The 21,420-nt window shown below is 43.0% G+C and overlaps 1 protein-coding gene across 2 annotated transcripts in view; it reads left to right on the top strand.

Annotated features, from left to right (window-relative positions):
- The first annotated feature begins 210 nt into the window (after nt 1-210).
- The window catches only part of LOC139277189 (transketolase-like), a 73,644-nt gene continuing 52,434 nt past the window's right edge, over nt 211-21,420 (top strand). The window contains exons 1-4 of one of the 2 annotated variants that reach the window (XM_070895306.1): nt 211-455; nt 6,642-6,759; nt 11,366-11,479; nt 11,821-11,918. In XM_070895306.1, coding sequence (XP_070751407.1) covers nt 349-455; nt 6,642-6,759; nt 11,366-11,479; nt 11,821-11,918 — 437 coding nt within the window. In that variant the 5' untranslated portion in view covers nt 211-348. The remainder of the gene's footprint in view (nt 456-6,641; nt 6,760-11,365; nt 11,480-11,820; nt 11,919-21,420) is intronic. The other variant, XM_070895307.1, reaches the window with a different exon arrangement.

Raw genomic sequence — 21,420 nt, forward strand, 5'->3', positions numbered from 1 at the left:
ATATCCATAGATCGCAGTGTAGGAAATACATTGCAATGCGAGAAATACGCAGGCCGGAATATTTTCCTGGGAGCGCTGCGCTCTTTCTGTGCCTCTGGCTCTCTGCTCCCCTGCCTTCTTTTGTAACCACAGGTGTTTGGAATGTGTTGGATGGTCCAGCCCGTCTAAGCCAATGGGAGGAGCTGTTGGCTGATCCGGGCTCCTCCTCCTCAGTCATTGTCGGGTGACGGGAGGGCGAGTGGGCTGGGCTTATTGCAGAGTGTGCACACACATACACCAAAGACCAGTGTCCCGGAGATCTTCAGGTATCTCTCTCTGTTTCTCAGTGTCTCTCTCCACAGCTTAGCCATGGCTTGTTACCACAGACCCGACGCCGGTACCCTGCAGGCCCTGAAGGACATGGCCAACACACTGCGGATTCACTCCATCACTACCACCACCGAAGCCGGATCGGGGTAGGTGTCCACCGAAAGGGAGAATAACTGCCGCTAACCGATGTTTTTCCCTCCCGCAGGCCAACAGGAGCTGGAGGATTGGGGGCGGGAGGCTCAGCTGCAGTTTAAATGTAAATAGTCGCCACGTGTGAAACAGCGGTTAAAAAAAATAAACCGCCAAAAACTGAGAGGGGAGGAGGCGGTGTCCGAAAACACAGATAACGGTTGAAGAGAAAACAATCTTGTTAGAAGACGTTAAGATTTATATTAATTAATGATGAAATAATCATTGGTGTTGTCTGAGGAAACCCTTTATTTTTCCGTTTCTTGCCGTGTAACTGGGCCGGGCCGTTTAGTCGAACGCTCGCTGATCTCGGGATACTTTTAATCTTTTTATTCATCTTATTCTTTCGCGCCCCTTCCCCAGTCTCGATCTCCAAGGATGCCGGGGATCAGCAGATCCAGATCCCGCCCTGATGGTCAACGGAACAGAAAGTTCATCTTCAGTTGTAAATTTTGTTCTCTGTAAACACTCTTCTGTGGATCTATTTGGCATTAAAAGTTGTGATTATAGTAATGATCTTTGGGAGACCCCCCACCCCCAAAGGGCAAGAGCCAACTACTAAATTAAACACATATGGGTCAAAAGCTTAACATTCTTACATTAACATTATAACAAGGAGATTACATCATTGAGTAGTTTCTCAATGCTCCCAATGCACTAAATTCCGTTTTTGAAAAACTGATCAGGTTCCAAGATTGACTCATTAAATTATGGAAGTGTTGTAGGTCCAATGTTTTTTGATCAATTTCTTGTGGTTACAGATTAGTAAATCCATTCATTGAATCCTAATTTTTTAATCTAATACAGAATCTTCAATAAAATAGTCATCTAGCTTACTAAACAATCAACCAAAATAGAACACAAATTAAAAGCAGACACATTTTTTGACTTTAACAAACATACTTTTTTTCCTGCAGAAAAGTCAAAGTGGCTGGTGTTTTTATTTAATTTTTTTTAAGTTAAGCATGTAACTTTTCCATTGTATGAGTACATTTTTTTGAATTTCACACTGACGAAATTCCACATTTTTGGCTCCAAAAGATTCAAACTTATGGCAAAGAACACATTTTGAAATCATGCAGTTTAGTTCAGCGTAGGCTGGTTGAATGATTATAATTATTACAAAAATGAACTGATTTATTAGGAAAATGAACTGATTTTACATTGTGTAATTGGGAATTAATTCATCAAATTTACAGACCATTGTGCAATACTCCACTGTTACAATTGATACTTTCAGTTCTGCTTCATATAAAAAAAGTCTTACTCCCCTTTTCACTAACTTTTTATTTAAAAACAGTCAAAAAGACCAAATGAGAATTGTTCAAAGTTCAATACTTTCTTGGAAAGTCTGATTCTTGTATACCTTCACCAGTTTTCTCACCTTCTCTCCTCTACTGAAGGCATTCACTTCTTGCCACCGTATAGTCCATAAGGAATTGTGCCCAAATAGCCTTTATTCATGTATGATCCTTGACAGTGCCAGCCAATAGCTGGCAGGCTATTTAACTAAAAGGAACATCACAGCTGAGACCTTTTTTGTTATCACCTAACAATGACATCTGACATACATTCCCCATGGTAATCCAAAGGCACTGGGACAAACAGTAGTGCCCCTACGACAATAAGCTAAAAACAGACTGGAGGATCAAACCGATGACCTGCCTTATCTGCACAGCTCAGAGTTTACTGAATTATTCACTGAGCCACTGGAAGGGAGTCATATATTGTATGATTGAAAGGAAGCTCCATATTTCAAATAATTGAAATCACAAAACATTCTCGCAATATGGAGATCCTGTCACAAACTCATCATTTCGATGAGAGGAAAAACAGGTTTTAAAGTGAGTTTTAATGAAGATGGTTAAGTTATACACAGGTCAGATTGGACATGAATGGGTACACGTTACGCAGCCAAGTTTCATAGCCAGGAATCATAGGGAACCAAATTCTGGATCTCATATATCCTATGATCTGTTATACTGTGTTGCTGTCATTTTTTTTAAACCATACCTTTAAGTTCTACTGTAGGATCAATCGAGATTTTAAAAATTCCGTTGCCATCTAGACTTTTAAATCTTTGAATATTAAAAAAGTCCACTTTTATTGTCTTGTTAAAACGATTTCCAGGCCTATTTCCGCACATGACACCTGGAAAAATTGAGATTTATTTTGCACAGTCACACTTTTTTTTTACACCAAACCTTTCTCCGATAGCAAGGCCTTCTGGAGCATCCTTTTGGTGTCAATATATACTTTCATACAGCTGAGTGGAGAAGAAGTCCAACTTCTATTGGGATTTAAAACGCTTATTGGTCTCTGTTTAAAACTTGGATACCACCTCAGGAAGACCAATTAATTTTTCTGGATATTGCTGCAAAAATTACAGTAAGCTTTACAGTAAGTACATTACAGTAATAGAAATGTTTGAACTACACTAAAGTGCATATGGAATAGCAGTAAAAATGGCAGAAGTTCTTTCCCATTATCCCTTGCATTGGTGAAAACTCAAAATACCATCTACATTTTAAGTTGGTTTTGCATATACAAAGGAACACAGCTTCTGAACAACTGTTTGTTCTAAAATGAAGATTATGCATCAAAGCAGTGCATAGTTTATAACTTTTGAATGTTGCAGGTTATTTTTTTTTCTCATTGCTAGTCTTAAATGTCCCACCTCTTGTTGGGATATAGTTCCATGGATGCTGGCAGCCCTCCGTATCACTAGTTATGATATGTGAATCAGCTGTTTAATTATTATGAGGCTTCACAGCCGACCCCAATCTTATTGCCCAACTTTTCGAGCAGTTTCAGGAACAGGAATCCTGGCTGTCACATTTCTGTACATAGTCCAGGGTGTTGACGCATCAGCCTACTCTCAATCATCAGCAAAGCGATGAAAGCGGTCGTCGGTAGTGCTATCAAGTGGCACTTGCTCACCAATGACCTGCTCACCCATGCTCAGTTTAGATTCCACTAGGATCACACTGCTCCAGACGTCATTACAACCTTGGTCCATATATCGACCATTGACCAGAAACTTAACCGGACCAGCCATATAAATACGGTGGCTACAAGAGCAGAGACTGGGTATTCCAGAAGTGAGAGTGACTGCTCGTGACACCAAGGCAGCATTTCATCGAGTGTGGCATCAAGAAGCCCTAGTAAAATTGAAGTCCATGGGAATCGGGGGAAAACGCTCCACTGGCTGGAGTCATACCTAGCACAAAGGAAGGTGATTGTTGGTGGCCAATCATCTCAGCCCCAGGACAGAGCTGCAGGGCAGTGTCCCAGGCTCAACCATCTTCAGCTGCTTCATCAATAACCTTCCCTCCAACATAAGGTCAGAAGTGGGGAAGTTTGCTGATGATTGCAGTGTTCAGTTCCATTTGCAACTCCTCAGATAATGAAGCAATCTGCCGGCGTGCAACAAGATTTGGACAACATTCAGTCTTGGGCTGATAAATGGCAAGTAACATTCGCGCCACACAAGTTCCAGGTAATGACTATCTCTAACAAGAGAGAGTTTTAATTACCTCCCCTTAACATTAAACGGAATTGCCATCGTCAAATTCTCCACCATCAACATCCTGGAGGGGGGGGGGGGGTCACCATTGACCAGAAACTTAACCGGATCAGCCATATAAATACGGTGGCTACAAGAGCAGAGACTGGGTATTCTGCGACTAGTGACTCACCTCCTGACTCCCCAAAGCCTTTCCATTATCTACAAGGCACAAGTCGGGAGTGTGATGGAATACCTCCACTTGCATGGATGAGAGTCGCTCCAACAACATTCAAGAAGCTCAACACCATTGAGGACAAAGCAGCCCGCTTGATAAACACATAGTAATCGGGAAGGTATTGCGCAGTCTGCTCACAAGCTGTTCCCCATGAGATGCTGTGCGTTGGCTAAAGGTACTGCACACAAATTTATTTTTAGAGTGAACGTTGATTGGCACCCCATCCATCACCTTAAACATTTATTTCCTCCACTAGCGCACCGTGCTTCAGTGTGTACCATCTACAGTATGCACGGCAGCATCTCCCAAACCCACAATCTCTACCGCATAGAAGGACAAGGGCAGCAGGCACATGGGAACACCATCAATTCCCAAGTTCCCCTCCAAGCCACACACCATCCTGACTTTGAAATATATCGGCGCTCCTTCATTGTCGCTGAGTCAAAATCCTGGAACTCCCTACCAGCGCTGTGGGAGTACCTTCACATGGAATGCAGCGGTTCAAGAAGGTGGCTCAGCACCACCTTCCCAAGGACAATTGGGTATGGGCAATAAATGCTGGCCTTGCCAGTGGTGTCCACACCCCTTAATGAATAAAAAAAGGCCAATTATAGTGCCCTAACTGCTGCCCCAGTAGTGATTAACTATCTCTGCACACACCAGACATTAATCCTGAGACATTCTCAGCTGGATTGCTTTTATATTGTCTTTACTCTTTGGGAGAGCACAGTTTAATTTTTACTGAGAAGATACAGAATCATGATTTAAGGTATGATGTACGCAACTCCTTAAAAAGGAAACTCCTAGAAAAGACAAAACAAATATATTGAAGATGGTTGAATACACATATATATATATGTGTGTGTGTGTGAAATAAAATAATTGTCCAAAGAGCTTGTGTTTTCTGCTGCTCATAAAATGGGAAATTCAATAATTTGACAGCACTGCCTTAATTGCCCTCTGAAATGGCCTGGGGATGGACAATAAATGCTGGCCTTGCCAGCAACGCACACATCACATGAACAAATAAAAAATATTAAGATAATGCTGCAGAATTAATGTGAACCTGATCCCAAAATGGGAGTGTTAGAGAAATAATTTCATATTTATGCTTTAATATTTAATGCAGTATTTCACCTTTGTTCTTATTACCTACGTACTGTTACAGGTTTAAGCCACTTTAGCAAGGCACAGGATTTGATGGAAACGTGGTTAAGTATAGCATGAAAGAATTGCACAAGATTAGAGCATGTAAAACATTAATATTTAACACGCGGTATGTCTAAGTATTCCAGTTCCATTCTGGATTTCATCTGATGGAATTGAGTATGTGATCAAAATGGATTGTGCTCTAACCTGCATAGACAATATTTACTAAAATCAACTAGTATGCAGTGCTATTCCACTTTATTAATCTGGTGAAGTGATGTACAAGTTTGTGTTACATAAGCAAATAAATGTTTCTGTCTATTTAACAAATTAAAATACTATTCATTCGTTGAGGATTCTATTTTTGTGTTTGGCCAGCATTTCCTTTTACGATTCCAGCAAGTGAAAATATTAACCCTCCTTCTGACCAAGCTGATGTAGGTTTTTAAAGAATGTTGAATTCTCGGTAGAGATGGTGAGGTAATGAACCAATAGGAATGTTGGAACCTGTGTCATAAATTTATTCAAATTATTGTATTATTTCTTGAAAGTAAAGCTTTATTTTAGTTTGTTTAGTTAAAACTTGACAATGTACCTTTGTTCAATTTGCCTTAGTTGTTATTTAACTTTGAAATTAAGACAGAAAAATGTGATTTTTTTTTAAAATTAATTTTCTGCAATGGAAAAAGACTTTTGAATTTTTTTAAATAAATAAGTGAGGAACACAATCTACAAATTGGAATTAAATATTCTTATTTTTTGGAGTTGATAACATTGAAGGAGAACTTAAAAATAAAGTGATTTAATGAAGTTTGAAAAATGCAAAATAAACCATTTAGAATTGTTGTTTGAAGCAATGGCCTCTATATTAAAGTATGCTATTCAGGAAAGAGTGCTTACAGTTCATAATTATTTAATAACTAAGCAGAATATTGAGCTCCATATTGTTCTGTATATTCCCAGATTATCCATTGTTGCCAAAAATTATACACACAAATGGATACAACACAGTTTTAAAACATAATTTTAGTTTCAGGTTTTACTTTATTCCAGTAGTATGGATTTCCGAACTGACGACATTATTTGATTCAAATTATTGCAATAACATTTTGCAGGAATAATCAGTTGAGATTAGACAGATCCAAAGGAATTGCTTACTCTGAAAGGAAATGCTGCAAGTTGAACTGACTATCAATACTGGAGCATGAACTGTGTGAAGTGGCAGCATGCTGTTGTCTGTTTGATTTACAGACACCCTACATCATGCTGCAGTGCAGCCGAGATCATGTCCGTGCTGTTCTTCCACGTTATGAAGTACAAACCACAAGACCCGAAGAACCCCAACAATGATCGCTTTGTACTCTCGAAGGTAAGAATTGATATACAAATACATTTTATCGTCATGTTTTACACTAAAAACTTCATATTTTGGGACTTATTTCACACTACCGATTTAGCAGACTCTGAAGACCCATTAAATTGGAACTGCAGCAAGTGCTCAGCAAGAAAACGGTAATTCAGATGTACTTTTGTAATCTTTGCAATTAATCATGGGGCTAGAAATGCAGCAGATTATTACATAGACTTCAGTATAGTAATTGTAAGGGTGGAGAAGAGTGTAATAATACCAGATTCTATTGTTGAAAACATGCAAGTAAAATTTTGAATCAGAGGCATGTATGTAATGACCCGTCTTCACACATATATTCAGTATGGTTTAAATTATAGTGAATACATTTTGATTACACAATTCTTTGTGCTGGTTTTCCAAACCAATCTAATCTGAGATACAGAGTAACTTTCATTTAAAAAAAAAACGACGCTTATGTCACACATCAATGGCTAAATATTTTAGAATCTTTGGAGGAATATAGAAAGATAAGAGGTAAAATTTAAAAGGATATTAGGAATGCTAAGAGAGCACGAGAAATTCTTGGCCAGTAAAATTAAGGAAAACCCTAAGATGTTCTATAAATATATAAAGAGTAAGAGGGTAACTAAGGAAAGGGTGGGGCCTTTAGCGATCATGAGGGTAATCTTTGTGAGGAGGCAGAAGATGTTGGTAGGGTTCTTAACTAATACTTTGTATCTGTTTTCACAAAGGAAAGAGGTAATGCAGATACTGCTATAGAGGAGGAGTGTGATATTCTGAATGAAATAAATATAGTGAGAGAGGAAGTATTAAGGGGTTTAGCAGCTTTGAAAGTAGATAAGTCCCCAGGCTCGGATGAAATGGATCCCAGGCTGTTGAGCGAAGTAAAAGAGGAAATAGCAGAGGCCTTGACCATCATTTTCCAGTCCTCTTTGGATCTGGACATGGTGCCTGAGGATTGGAGGACTGCTAATGTAGTACCCTTGTTTAAGAAGGGAGAAAGGGACAGGGTGAGTAATTACAGGCCTGTCCCGCCTAACCTCAGTGGTGGGAAAATTATTGGAAAAAATCCTGAAAGACGGGATAAATCTGCATTTGGCAAGGCAGGATTAATTAGGGACAGTCAGCACGGATTTGTTAAGGGAAGATCGTGTCTGACTAACCTGATTGAATTTTTTGAGGAGGTAACCAAGAAGGTCAATGAGGGTAGTGCGTACGATGTATATATGGACTTTAGCAAGGCTTTTGATAAGGTCCTACATGATAGCCTGGTCATGAAGGTTAAAGCCCATGGGATCCAGGGCAAAGGGGCAAGTTGGATCCAAAATTGGCTTGGAGGTAGGAAGCAAAGGGTAATGATTGATGGATGTTTATGTGACTGGAAGGATGTTTCCAGTGGGGTTCCGCAGGGCTCAGTATTGGGTCCCTTGCTTTTTGTGGTTATATAATCAACGATTTAGATTTGAATATAGGAAGTATGATTAAGAAGTTTGCAGACGACACTAAAATTGGCTGTGTGGTTGATAATGAAGAGGAAAGTCATGGGCTGCAGGAGGATATCAATCTACTGGTCAGATGGGCAGAGCAGTGGCAAATGGAATTTAATTCAGAGAAGTGTGAGGTGATGCACTTTGGGAGGGCTATTAAGGAAAGGGTATACACATTAAGCGGTAGGCCACTTAATAATGTAGATGAACAAAGGGACCTTGGAGTGCTTGTCCACAGATCCCTGAAAGTAGCAGGCCAGGTGGATAAGGTGATTAAGAAGGCATACGAAATGCTTGCCTTTATTGGCCAAGGCATAGAATATAAGAGCCGGGAGGTTATGCTTAAATTGTATAATACTTTGGTTAGGCCACAGCTGGAGTACTGCGTGCAGTTCTGGTCGCTGTATTATAGGAAGGACGTGATTGCACTAGAGAGAGTGCAGAGGAGATTTACTTGGATGCTGCCTGGAATGGAGAATCTTAGTTATGAGGACAGATTGGATAGGCTGGGTTTGTTCTCATTAGAACAGACGAGATTGAGCGGACACCTCATCGAGGTGTGCAAAATATTGAGGGGCCTGGACATAGTCGATAGTAAGGGTCTATTTCCATTGGTGGAGGGGGCATAGTTTTAAGGTGGTTGGTAGAAGGTTTAGAGGGGATTTGAGGGGGGGCTTCTTTACACAGAGGGTTGTGGGGATCTGGAACTCACTGCCTGGAAGAGTGGTGGATGCAGAAACCTTCACCGCTTTTAACAGATGGTTGGATGGGCACTTAAAGTGCCGTAACCTGCAGGGTTGCGGATCTAGAGCTGGTAATTGGGATTAGACTAGGCGACCTTTTGTTGGTTGGCGCAGATATAATGGTAAGTACTGCAGGGAAAAGAATATGGCCAGGGTGATCTGCTGGACTAGTTTCGATCGTCTGGCTGGGTCGGAGAAGAATTTTCCCAGATTTTTTTTCTCCCTAAATTGGCCTGAGTTTTTATCTGGTTTTTGCCCCTCCCAGGAGATCACATGGCTTCAGGTGGGGTGGAGTGTAGATGTTTTTAGTACAAGGGGTGTTGCAGTGGTGTGGGGCGGACTGGTTGGGCTGGGTGCTCTTTGTCTTTCCGTTATTGTTCATGGGTTTGTATGTAACCGTTAGGGCTGCTGACGAAGGGCCATGCGGCTCTTTGTCGGCCAGCGCAGACACAATGGGCCGAAATGGCCTCCTTCTGCTCTGTAAATTTTTATGTTTCTAAAATCTTTTAAGGAATACATTACATGTGAAATTATTTGCCACCTGGAAGGGGTGCAGAACATCACTACGACCGATTGTAATTGCTTGTGTAGCTGAAATATTTGCAAGTGCAGTCCAATAGCTCATGAATCTTTCCAGAACAAATACAAATAATTTGTACTGCTTATTTATTAAGCTATCATCTTTAACATGTTTGTAAAGATTAAATTGACTCCAGAGAGAACTAAATTTATACTTTAGAGCCACTTAACTGTGTTGGGTTACAATAGTTCATATCGCTGCTGGCATCAACAAGTAAGCATTCATTAAGACTTATGTAAGAGAATTGTCTTCAAATAGGTAAAACACAGGAAGCTCCATTTTTTTCAAATACTGTACATTCAGTATTGACAGAGCTAAAGAAGCTGGGTGTTGGGTATCTGTAGTTGTGTTGCCAACACAAGTTTCTGTCAACTAAAAAAGCCTGTAAAATTATTACTTGCAGTTATTATATCCTTCACATCTGAAGAAGGGGAAGTTGGCACCACAGAAGGAGGCCATTCAGCCAATCATGCCTGTGCTGCCTCTTTGCTAGAGCTGGTCTAAAATAAAACCAATACCATCATCCTGCCTTACGTTTTTCTTTGTTTCATATGTTTATTGCTGCATCCCTTAAAAAATGCAGTGGTCTCTGCCTCAGCTACTCTCTGTGAGATTCCATGCTTTAACAAATCCCTGTATAAATAAGTTTCTCTTAACCGCTCTCCTCACTCTTATAATTGAACACCCGTTGTCATTGACTCCCCAACCAGAATAAATAGTCTTTCCTTATTCTCCTTATCAGAAACCCTGCATAATTTAAAAAGTCTATTAAATCTCTTAACCTTCTCCAGTGAAAATAGTATTAATATCTCTAGTCTATTCTCACAACTGTCGTTTATTATCCCTACTGTCATCATGGTAAATCTATGCTGTATATCCTCCATGACTGTAATGTTCCGTGTATAATGCAGTGCATATAGCGGCGCGGTGTACTCTTAACTGTAGCTTAACCATTGCTTTATCAATTCCCCTTTACTCTTGTGTTCTTGATACAGTTATGTCATAACTTTAAAAAGTCCATGGGCCCAAAATTCCTGGACATTCTACAGCGTAAGTCAGGAGAGGGGCAGGAATTGGAGCGGAGCCCCATTCTTCTGGGTATCCGCCCCCTTTTTCATACAATAGTAAAATGTGACCAGTGCTTCTTGTGTCTCCCCCCATGTTGATGTCAGAAGAGTAGATGGGACTGGTGGGATGACATCACCTACCAGTTCCTCCTCCATTGGTCTCCACACAATGGAGGCAAAACTCCATCGTGTTCCAGGGTGAGAAATTGCACCCTGGCAGAAGTGGGGCCCATCAGAGCAATCAGTTGTCTTTAGGAAAGCAGCTTCTATAAAATGGATCTTCTGTTTTAAAAAATAATCTTCAGGCGAAACAGCCTGCTTCCTTGATGGAGTGGCAAGATGCTGCTCTGAAAATTCTGGCTTACCCTCTGCCCGCCCTCCCCCTCTACAGGCAGCATGCCCATGGGGGGAGGCGCAAGAAAGAGTGCTGAAAATAGTGGGGGCAACCAACCTCCTTTATGCAAATAATCCTTTTGGCTGGATTTGGAAACCGAGCCGAGACTGGCACAGTCTGGCAGCTAGAAGTCTGGCAGTGGAACAAGCCTTCAGGAATTTCTGTGTTCATGTGTTTTGTACACTTTCTAATGTCAGCATTATCACACAGTTGGGCATAAAAGAACAGCTGATTCTCATCTTTGTGACAGTTATTCTGAAAAGTGCAAGATGCAGTTTTAAGGAGCGTGTTTTGAACCTGCGTGTTTTAAAACCGTATTTTCTTGATTTCAGGGTCACGCAGCTCCAATACTGTATGCTGCCTGGGCAGAAGTTGGTTACCTGAATATGGATCAGTTGCTGTCGTTGCGGAAAATGGGTTCCATTCTTGAAGGGCACCCTGTTCCAGTGAGTCTCAAGGAAATATCACATTCATGTGCTTTTGAAAGAATTTCTGCTAGAAATTAAATCAGAATAACTGCATTGAATGGCTTTATTTTGGGGAATAGGAGCAGAAAAAGTCTCCTAATTTCCCAGACTCTGCAGCAGGTGTCACTGGTGGGGGCCTACTCTTGAGCTTATTTCAATCTGGTTTTAGGAAACAAAGAGAAAGGAACTGCAGACCTCTTGATTATTGAAGCCTTCTTTGGGGGAAGGTGAATATTTTCTCTGATTGGCTCTCCTTTCCTGGCTATTGCTTTCTGTAATATCTGTCTCCGTGTCACATTTTGCCTCTTGTGTCTTTTCAGAAACTAGCTTTTGTTGATGTTGCTACTGGATCCTTGGGGCAGGGTCTGGGAGCTGCTTGTGGGATGGCTTTTACTGGGAAATACTTCGATAAAGCCAGGTGACCATTTTATATTATTAACTCTCAAAAAACTAGCCATTATCTGCTGTTTGTATTGTAGTTTATTTTTAAAATGAGAAGTGTTAAGATGTTTACATTTTCAGTCTTTATATAAATCTTTAGCTTACACTTTTAACCTAATTTAAATCTGTTATAAGGTCAATAATCCACAAGGCAGGTCTTTTATTTTACAAAAATAGGAACAGGAGTAGGATGTTCAGCCCTTTGAGCTTGTTCAGCCATTCTGTTAGAACATAGCTGATCCTAACCTCAACTGCAATTGCTGCCTTTGATCTGTATCCTTAATACCCTTACCTGACAACAAACTATCAGACTCAGTCTTGAAAACTTAATTGATCTAGCATCCACAGCCTTTTTTCAGGGTGAGTTCCAGATTTCCACTACCCTTTGTGTGGAGAAAGTGCTTCCTGATTCCAGTCCTAAATGGCCAAGCTCTAATTTTAAGCTTATTGCCTATTGTTTTGGATTCCCCCACGAGAGGAAATAGTTTCTCTGTATTAACCCTATCAAATCTCTTTATCGTTTTAAACGCCTCGATAAGGTTACCCCTCAACCATTTAAACTCGAAAACAAACAACATTTATGCAACGTGTCTGCATCATTTAAACCTTGCTATCATTCTGGTAAACATGTGTTGTATATCTTTCAAGGCCAATATATCTTTCGTGAGGTTTGATGTCCAAAACCGCATTCAGTTCTCCAGATGGGGCCCTACCAAGGCTCTGTACGACTGAACCATCACTTCATTTGTGCGTTCTAACCCCTTGAGAAAAAAGACAACAATGCACTCGCCTTTTTGATTACTTTCTGTGCCTGTGCACTTAATTTTTTGTGATTTGTGTATGCACACCTAAATCCTTTTGCTCCTCCACAGCTCATAGTCTCTCACCATTAAGAAAATACTATAATTTATTATTCTCAGATCCAAAGTGGATGGATGACCTTACACTGAACTCCATTTGCCATAGTTTTCCCATTTACTTAGTCTAGGTCCCTTTGTAACGTCCAACTCTATAACCCTCCGAGAACTCTAGGTTCCTCCAACTCTGGCCTCTTGTGCATCTCCCCATTGTTGGCTGTGCCTCCAGCTGTTTAGGCTCTCATCTCTGAAATTCCTGCCCTAAGCCCCTATATCCTTTCGTAAATATGGAAACCAAAACTGCACGCAGTGGCCTCACCAATACCTTATATAGCTGTAGAAAGACTTTCCTGCTTTTATACTCCATCCCCTTTGAAATAAAGGCCAAAATATCATTGGCCTTCCTGATCACTTGCTGTACCTGCATACTATCCTTTTGTGTTTCATGCGCAAATACTCCCAGGTCCCGCTGTACTGCGGCACTTTGCAATCTTTCTCCATTTAAATAATAACTTGCTCTTTGATTTTTTTTCTGCCAAAGTGCATGACCTCACACTTTCCAACATTGTACTCCATCTGCCAAATTTTTGCCCACTCACTATGTCCTTTTGCAGATTTTTTGTGTCTTAGCCTATCTAGCAAATATCTGCCTGGCTTGATTCCTCTTTGAAAATTTGCATTGATTTTGTAAAAGTAAATTATTCAATCCTGGCACTGTTACTATATCTTTGTGTAATTTCCTTGACCATTGTCATCTGTATTCTGTTTTAATGCAGTACAAATTATCTACCAATCCGGATAAACCAGCTCCAACTTGATTCAGCAGCTGCTCCTCTTGCCCTATTCTTAAGTCTATTTGTTCTAATGCAGATCCAGTTCAGTGGCCATAATAAAGAATGTGTACATTGAGTGACCACTCAATGCATGATTACTCCCATTGAGTTGTATTAAATATTAATATGGACAATGATGTGGTGCCACTTTATAAAGGTGATGGTGAATACAGGTTCAACTCTGCAGGAAACTGCAATAAATTGCAAAGCGGTTAAAGAAGTGGAAAGCTCTTTGATATTGACATGTGGCCAGGTATGGGTAGAATGCTTAGGCTGATAATTCAGCTTGGTGAGCAGATCAGGGAGGGTCAGGGCATGACAATTGGGTTTCTCAGGATTTACTTTGAATTGATACGTGCAAAGAAACAATCTCACTGATAAAACTTTTGAATGTTGTTGATTAAAAGCCTGGATTTTAATATAAAGCCATGAACACTTGTCTTTTGTCAGTTTGTAGATGTTACCAAATCAGTGATAACTGCAGGACTGTCTTTGGTTTATTCTTCTGGAAATTAGCCAGCTTCGGTTAGTGGGTGGGCACCTGAAATTGGCGCAACAAAATACAGGTAGAACGTCCGAAATCCAGAGATCTAAAAACCGTAATTGTCCGAAAACCTGACATTGTGCAGATTGCAAGAGTTGTTGTCCAGAATTCGAAAATATTTACCAAAAAACGGACTTTTAAGCTGTACATACCTTTCTCCAAGCATGAATACAAAAAAGTACGCAGGCTGGCCCGGCCTCGAGGTTCCGTTGGAAATCTGGAAATACGCGAAAGTCGGCCCAAGGGTTTCCGGATTTGGGACGTCGGGCTGTCTCTGAAATCCGGAAATACCTAAAACTCGGCCCAAGGGTTTCTGGATTCAGGGCGTCGGATTTCTTCTCCGAAATCCAGAAATACCCGAGACTCAGCCCAGGGGTTTCAGGATTCAGGACGCGGATTTCTTCTCCGAAATCTGGAAAAACCTGAAAACTGGAATGGCCTCGGTCCCGACGTTTCCGGTTTTGGGACACTATAACTACTGTCAGGAAATAAACTTGTGCTAGAGTAACTGCCAAGAAATCCAATCCCTTCCTTTAAAAAAAATTGCTCAGTCAAAATGACTTCTCATTCTTTTTTTAAAGCGAATGTGCTTTTCTCTTGTCACATAATCCTATTTCTTCTTGTAACATATTAATTCAGGGTAGATACCCATGTATAATAGACTTTTGCCCTTTGAGGACTATGGTAGCATTTTATCATTTGACTGCTGTTTGCACCCAGACTTTAATACTTTATTTATTTAATTGAAGCAGAGCTAACGAAGCACCACCAGATCTATATTTTATTCTGATAAATTAAATACCTAATTTCTACATCAACAAAATAATCCGGATTTCAGAGACAGCCCGACGTCCCAAATCCGGAAACCCTTGGGCCGACTTTCGCGTATTTCCAGATTTCCAACGGAACCTCGAGGCCGGGCCAGCCTGCGTACTTTTTTGTATTCATGCTTGGAGAAAGGTATGTACAGCTTAAAAGTCCGTTTTTTGGTAAATATTTTCGAATTCTGGACAACAACTCTTGCAATCTGCACAATGTCAGGTTTTCGGACAATTACGGTTTTTAGATCTCTGGATTTCGGACGTTCTACCTGTATTTTGTTGCGCCAATTTCTACATCAACAAAATAATTAAAATAACTTCACAACAGCCATAGCACAGTGTTGTAGGAAAAATGTTTCATTGAACATAATAGATCAATTAAAAAAGATTCAAATGCAATGTTTTTCACAGATTACATCCCAAAGTTAATAGAAAAATATTGTTTGGAAAATGTTTGATCAGGTGTTGTAAAAGAATTGTTTTACTAAAAGGTGCAAGCAATTGGGGCTGAAATTCAGCATCCAATAAGGGCCGTTACCACGGTTTTGCGGCAGAATCGAGTGATCACCTCATTCCAGTCGATTGACCGCCGCGACCCATATTAAGCGCGGGAGTTTTTGGGGCGGTGTCCACTTCTACCCCAGACTTCCGCTGTGGTGTGTGTCCTCGGCCGTAATGGTATCATTGAAGTGCGCACCACTGCCACGCGACCACGCCACCTATTTTCACTATAAAAAAAGCCTGATTTTTTTTTTGTTACAGTGCCCTGTCAACTTTTTGGGTTGGTGCACTTTGCCGGGCTGCTCGAGACCGCCAGAGGAGGAGAATGGACATTTGGTGTGATCGGGTATTTTTTGGACAAACTTTTTCGGATTTCTCTGTGGTTTTGGTAAACCTGCAGCGCACTTTTGAGAACTTTTTGAGAGCTTTCACTCTCATTGAATAGTCGTGGCCTGTGAGCCTCATTTTCTGCTAAACATAGGCCTGCTTATGCAGACAAAATGAGCTCAGTGTTGGCAGGGAACGCCTTGTGCACATTGCGGGAGGCAGGACTGCATGTAGGACAAGGGAGGCAGCAGCCATGGCTGCCCAACATGGGGAAGGGCCTGCGGAAAACCACAGACCCCCACGTCGGGAGCGAGATGGCGTGAGGAGGAGGGTCAGGTATGCTGACCCCCTACCAGATACTGGACCAGGAACCTTGCCAACAGCAGCCTGCAGAGGCTCCCGAACATCACCAGGAACAGGGAGAAGGCAGTCAGCCCGGTGGCATCAGAGGGGCCCAGCACAGACCTGGGGGAAGGAGGCCCTACCGTCAAAGGGTGTACCGACGACAGTTTTCCTTCCTGGAGCTCAGTGATGAGCAATGTTTGCGAAGGCTGCAATTTAGAAAGGACATACTGAGGGAGCTGTTCAATGTCCTGTGGCCAGATCTGCAGCCTCACACAAGGCTGAGGACAGCCCTCACCGTTGAGACCAAGGTCACTATAGCTCTCAACTTTTACGCGACGGGCTCTTTCCAGTCTGCAACTGCAGACTTCTCCAACATGTGCCAATTCTCCGCCCATCGCTCCTTCAGACAGGTGACCGATGCTCTGTATAAGAGAGGAGTGCAATATATCTCCTTCCCGATGACCAGGGAGAAGTAGGTGGAGCGGCAGGCCGGATTTGTCAGGATTGCAGGGTTCCCCTGAGGGCGCCACTGAACCATCTCAAACTCTTTATGAACAGAAAGTGATTCCACTCACTAAATGTGCAGCTGGTTTGCGACCACCAGCGTAGGATCCTGGCAGTTGATGCCAGGTATCCAAGCAGCAGCCACGATTCGTTCATCCTGCGCCAGAGCAGTGTGCCTGCTGTCTTCACCGGGCCAAACCACGATTGTGGATGGCTGCCTGGGGACAAGGGATATCCCCTGACTACTTGGCTGCTGACTCCACTTCAGAACCCCAGGATTGCGGCCGAGCATGCACACAACGGTGCTCATTCTGCCATCATGTGCATCATCGGGCACTGCATCAGGTTCCTCAAACAGAGGTTCCGTTGCCTGGACCACTCTGGTGGCACTTTGCAGTCTCCATATTCGTGGTGGTCTGCTGCATGCTGCATAACCTGGCTCTCATGTTGGACCAGCCGCTGGAGGTCGAGCCAGCAATACCACCTGAGGAAGAGGAGGAGGACCAGGATCCCCATCACCACCCACCCAGGAGGCGTCATCACCATCCCAACTCTGCAAGGGAAGTGCTGAAATGTCTGATTGCTGCTCGATCCAGATAATGTTATCCCCACATGACCCTTCAATGGTCATCCCAATGAGTGCCTTCATACATAGTTGCCTACTCTCAAAGGATACACCTGCCCAGATATAGATGCAAATAATAAAGATTTATGATATCATCCAAATTAGTGCAAAAACTAACAACAAAAAACTGTCCAAAAAACTTACACACAACCATCATTTCTCACCCTTGTGCATCTCCTTATAACCCCTCTTGCGTGTGCCCAATCTACTGCTACGCCTCAGTGTCTCTCCAGGGCTGCCTCATGGGTCTGGGAAAGCTGCTGTGTTTCCTGTCTGGAAGCTGCAGTTGTACTTTTAGGACGACCTCTACCAGCTTTGGGCCTGGAAGGCCTGGCTGCAGACTGGTCAACACCCTCCTGGGAGGTTTCAGTCTGGCTCAGGCGAGGCCATGCATAGAGGTACTGGTGGAGGGACAGGTCTGGAGCCAGGAATGCTGCGATCTTGAGGGAGCGCATCATCCGTATCCTGGCCTGAGGAGCCTGAATCACTCACCGGGGGCGGCATTTTACCACCTACACCAACCAGAGGGAGCTCCGGTCAGGGCTATGGCCTGTGTTGGACCCAGCCACGAAAGCAACACTGAGGTGTCGGGTGGCATCGAGCTGAGATTGCATGGGAGCAGCCAGAGTCTCAGCCTGCAGACATGGCAGCAGTTTGACGCTCTGTGACCTGTTGCCCAGAATGCATAGTAGCATTCTGCGTTTCCAGGGCCGCGGCCATCCTCTCCAAACCAGTACCGATACGCTTGTTCCCTCGTGCCTGTGCTGCAATGGCAGCTGCCACATCACCTACAGGTTGCGGCATCACAGCTGGATCCGCATGGACAATCTGGGAGTCCAACATCACCTGCACACTGGTAATGATGGGCTCCATGGAATGCGTAGTGCTGTCGACCATGCGGGAGACGGACTCCTCCACGCTCCTCACCACTTATGACAGCCTCTCTGGCACCCTTGCCAGTGCTCCCAACATCTGGGAATCTACTCCTGTTCCTATTTCTTATGTTCTTATAAGCTGCTACATCGATGGGCTCGTGTGAGTCCTCCCCAGCAGAACTCCGGTGCGGACTCTTCCCCCGGAGAGATGGCACCTGAGGTTGCCTAGCCCCATCAAAATTCTGCAGTCCTCTATGCCCCAGTGCAGACCCCTGTACTATCTGAACTAGATCGGACTGCGTACTCCCAGTATCTGAGCTGTTGCATGTTAATGAAGCAGTGACGCGTTGCTGCCAGCAATGTCCTCCTCTTCCTCATTACTGAGGTCTCCAAAAGATGGAGTGTGCTCCAGGTGTCAGCAAGGCTGGAGCCCTCAATGTGCTCCTATGTTGTCATTTGGCATATCGGAACATATGTCCTCAAGGGTGTCATCGAGGCCGAGCACTGGGCTGACAGGCAGTGCCTCTCTCTGTCCTTGGCTGGCACTCAGTCCCGGGGTTGTCTGCAGGCCTGGCACTGGGCTGACAGGTGGTGCCTCTCTCTGTCCTCGGCTGACACTCGGCCTCTCATCTGCAAGCATAAATGGGAGAAGGGCTGCCGTGAGGGGGTGGTAGGGGATTGACACATGGAGGCTGTAACTAGCACACTTTTGGAAGGAAAGGCACAGTAGGCGATGGAGCATTCTGGGAGAGATAGCATTACAGGAGGGCCTTCGCTTACCCGCATCGGCAGTTCCGGTGGCCACAGGGAAGGCAGCATGTTTGCCGACGAGCGCCTCGACCCTCTCCTCCAAGGGTATGAGGATTTAGATGTCAGGCTCACCACCTTTGCTCCATCCTGTTGTGTTCAAAACTTAGGATGGTTGGTGAGTGCCACTGTGATGACGCATCAGAAATGAGTGCGCAAGTGTGTCCCTGAAATGCAGCTGTAACTGTGAGATGAGAGAGAGCCTCCATTGCGCGAACCCACACACATAAGGCCTCAACAGTGAAATGCTGCTTCAGTGGCTATACAGTGAAGGTGGGAAATAAGGGGATGATGGAAGGCAAGCAGTTGGTGGAATGTGTTATGTATGTAAACTTTATAATAGTCTAAGACTTGCCACTAGGGGGAGCACTTGTTGGAGACCCAAGGGTCACCTCCACACCTCGTGCAAACAAATATAAAAGGTTGTCTGCCATGCTGATTCTTCACTCTGGAGTTTGATTAAAGAGACTAAGGTCACATCAGTTTGAGCTTACAGCATACAGTCTTGTGGAGTTATTCTGAACATAACAAAACAGGTACTCACTTTCATCAGATGGATGAGGTCGTTCAGCCGTTTTCTGCACTGCGTGGCGATGCGGTTATGAATGGAGATCCCAGAGACCTCCACAGCAATCTCCCTCCAGACATTTGTAAGCTCCTCACGAGTGGGTCTCCCCACGTCTGCGTAAAGGACTCGCCTCCTTCCCTCCAAAGCCTGCATCAGGATGTCCAATTTGGCATCCGAAAATCGACTTGCTCTTGGACCAGCAGCACCAGCCATCCTTCAACACAACTCCTTCCCTCGGGGCCCAGTTGCAACTCTTTTGATGGGAGACAAAATTAGCCAGTTAAGTCAAGTGCCCCCCCAATCTGGGGGACACTCCAAACATTTTTCAACTGCCCTTTTTTGGGGGTTTTTTGGGTGATTTTTTTTTTGGGCAATAAAATCATAAATTTTACAAGTGCCCCCTATAAAAGGGGAGGGGGGGACCTAGTTGCAAACCCTGGCCTTTAAGAAGCAGCTGGCTCGTTAGCTGCACATGACCAGAAGGGTGAATTTCCCCGTGGTTATCCCGCTGCAATCAACTCACCCACACCGCTGCAAACTCCTGATTCTCGCCGGTCATTACTGCCAGAAGCCATTTTTTGAAAAGAATTGCCGAAAATGGATCGTGTGGCCACTGCAAACATAGCAGCTGTAATGGCGCCAAAACGACAGTAGATGCACCAGGTTTCTGGTGGGCCTGAATTTCAGCCCCATTGTGTTAGTGGTTAGGGTTAGAAGTTTATTTCAGGACGTTAGGTTCATTTAAAATTTATTGAAATTAATGTTATATAATGATTGCGTAGTATGGTTAGTAATTGGTATACAGCTTGAATATTTTAACTAAGCTTTCCAAGCTCAATTTCAAAGAATGTATCATTTGGCTTTACCTTTTCTAGTTATTCGACCAATGCATTATGCCTAGTTTGTCTTTATTTACATTTAAGTGGAAAAATCAGGTTATCTATTTTCATTACATGTATCAAGATACATGTACGAGTGCTCAACTTACTGAGAGAAAATCGGGATTTAAAAGGTTACTAAATTTTAAACTTGGATATAATAATCAGGAAACTTGCCTTTGTTTACTACCAGTTTCATGTTTCTGTTTATTTAAATGGGATAAATCAAGGCTGATTTTACCACATTGAAAACTGATATGGAGTAAATAAGAACATAAATAGGAGCAGGTGTCGGCCATTTGGCCCCTCGAGTCTGCTCTGCCATTTAATAAGATAATGTCTGATCTGATCATGGACTCGGCTCCACTTCCCTGCCCGCTCCCCAAAACCCTTTATTCCCTTATTGCTCCAAAATCTGTCTATTTCCGCCTTAAATATATTCAGTGACCCAGCCTCCACAGCTCTCTGGGGCAGAGAATTCCACAGATTTTACAACCCTCTGAAAAGAAATGTCTCCTCATCTCAGTTTTAAATGGGCGGCCCCTTATTCTGAGACTGCCCCCTAGTTTTAGTTTCCCTATGAGTGGAAATATCCTCTCTGCATCCACTTGATCGAGCCCCTCATTATCGTATATGTTTCGATAAGATCACCTCTCATTCTTCTGAACTGCAATGAGTATAGGCCCAACCTGTTGAACCTATCTTCATAAGTCAACCCCCACATCTCCGGAATCAACCTAGTGAGCGTTCTCTGAACAGCCTCCAATGCAAGTATATCCTTCCTTAAATACGGAGACCAAAAGTGTACACAGTACTCGAGGTGTGGCCTTACCAATACCCTGTACAGTTGTAGCAGGACTACTTTGCTTTTATACTCCATCCCCCTCACAATAAAGACCAACATTCCATTGGCCTTCCTGATTACTTGCTGTACCTGCATACAAACTTTTTGCGTTTCATACAGAAGGACCCCAGGTCCCTCTGTATTGCAGAA

Source organism: Pristiophorus japonicus, chromosome 12, assembly GCF_044704955.1.
Source record: "Pristiophorus japonicus isolate sPriJap1 chromosome 12, sPriJap1.hap1, whole genome shotgun sequence".
Classification (NCBI taxonomy): Eukaryota; Metazoa; Chordata; class Chondrichthyes; family Pristiophoridae; genus Pristiophorus; species Pristiophorus japonicus.